The sequence below is a fragment of the Chinchilla lanigera genome, unplaced genomic scaffold, assembly GCF_000276665.1.
Source record: "Chinchilla lanigera isolate Chin_1 unplaced genomic scaffold, ChiLan1.0 scaffold00010, whole genome shotgun sequence".
Classification (NCBI taxonomy): domain Eukaryota; kingdom Metazoa; phylum Chordata; class Mammalia; order Rodentia; family Chinchillidae; genus Chinchilla; species Chinchilla lanigera.
Genome location: NW_004955411.1, coordinates 5,289,253 through 5,291,042, shown reverse-complemented (window position 1 = coordinate 5,291,042; position 1,790 = coordinate 5,289,253). Strand labels below are relative to the sequence as shown.

At 35.8% G+C, this 1,790-nt stretch overlaps 1 protein-coding gene across 2 annotated transcripts in view; it reads right to left on the bottom strand.

Moving 5' to 3' along the window:
• LOC102025986 (glutathione S-transferase A-like) overlaps positions 1-1,790 on the bottom strand; it is a 157,516-nt gene that overhangs the window by 14,041 nt on the left and 141,685 nt on the right. The window contains exon 2 of one of the 2 annotated variants that reach the window (XM_005377650.1): positions 542-648. The exons of the other annotated variant lie outside the window; for it this stretch is intronic. Within the exon in view, the coding sequence (XP_005377707.1) occupies positions 542-628 (87 nt within the window). The 5' untranslated portion in view covers positions 629-648. The remainder of the gene's footprint in view (positions 1-541; positions 649-1,790) is intronic. 2 annotated transcript variants of the gene reach the window in all.

Sequence of the window (1,790 nt, the reverse complement as noted above, 5' to 3'; positions counted from 1 at the left end):
AAAAAAAGGAATTAAGATATGTTGTATACAAGTACCAACTCCCCACAAAGAATGAGGATATTATGTACTATGAAAATACTAATAAAGAAAATGATCTAAAAACATTTTTTCACCCTTTGTGTGTATCTCGAAAATATATGGACTGTTTTAAAAGTATCAAAAATATCACAACTAACACCATACCAAATGCTAACAATAATTTTTTAAAATTACCTAATACTGAATTCATATTTCTTTAATTGCTGTATAAGTGCCCTAAATGATATTCTAAAGCTCATTTAAATCAAAATAAATTCTACACATTGTGATTATTTGACTTTTGATTCTTTCAGAAGTATATTTCATTCTTTACGTGCTTTTAGCTGGAAAGATAATTATAATTTTATTTGGTCAAACCATTCATTTCTTGATTAATAGCCTGTGATATTCTTGTTTATGGCAAAAGTTGGCACAGTTTTTCTCAGAAGGAAAACTCTTGGCTTAGAAAAATGTGTTGACAAAGTCAATTTCAGGTCCAACATAAGAAGAACTGAAAACCTACCTCTACTCCAGCTGCAGCCAAGAGCCACAAGATGGACTCCATCCTGCCCCGGACATTGAAGTAGTGAAGCACTGGCTTCCCCGCCATCTTAGTATCTCTTGGTGTCACTGATGGGAGAATGAATGAAGGAATGAGTACACAGGAGCAAAAGGTTCTTTAGGATTATAATTAGTTATCCAGCAACACAGAAGGATGATTTTTCTTTTCAAGGAAGCGTTGGAGAAGTGCTGGGAACTTCTTTCTCCAAAATCTTACCCTTCAGTAGCCACCATGTTGAAACTGCACCAAACTTAGGTGGTGGTTATCTATACTGTGAATGTGGAAGAGGCTCAGACTGGGTCACACTCTATGAAAGACTCTCTGAGCTTGGGAAGAGCTTTAAAAACTACAGAACATCTGCAACAGAGACAAGGGGGCAGGAGCAGTCTCTCTCCAACTCTGGCTCCTGGACTGCATTTGTCAGAAGCATTCAGAGGGCCTTAGTCTCCCCAGACTGCTATCGAAACCTAAATTATTTTTATAGGTTAAGTTAGTTATTTTTTTCTTGGAATTCTACATTCCCATTGTTGTACCGAATTTATTTCATACTTTATAAAAGAGATAGTTGCTCCATTAACTTTGTATTGTAAGGAAAGTAAGTAACATAAATTTAATGTTTGTCACATAGTGAGCAGTTTCTTGTTTTTACCACTAAAGCATAAAAATTGTTTGATAGAGAACTAGCTGGGCATGGTGGTGCATGCCTATCATCCCAGCACTCAGGAGGCTGAGGCAAGAGGATCCCTGTGAGTTTGACGCTAACCTGGGCTACATAGTGACTTCAGGACCAGCCAGAACTACATAGTGAGACTTTGTCTCAGAAAAAGAAAAAAAAAAAATAGAGAAGTTTTACTGTTATAAGGTTACAGGTGAAGATATTAATACGTATACAGATTACATACCGTGATAACCTAGCATTAAAGTACACTTTTATTTGACACAGATATCTTAGAGCTTCTCTGTAACAGTGTCTTTATAAACTCTATGTCGTCTTATTAGTGAGAGGTAAAATCAATATCTTAGGTCCTCAATTTTGTCTAAGAAACAGGTTTAGTTCCACTTGCCTTATTACTCTAAAAGTCTTATACACGTAGAGTTATTTGGAATTTTGAGACTAAATCCAGCTACTCTTTGATTTCACTACCATTGAAAAATTGAGGAGAAACAAGAAGAAAACAAAGAGAAAGAGGAAAGGAAGGAAAAGGAGCAG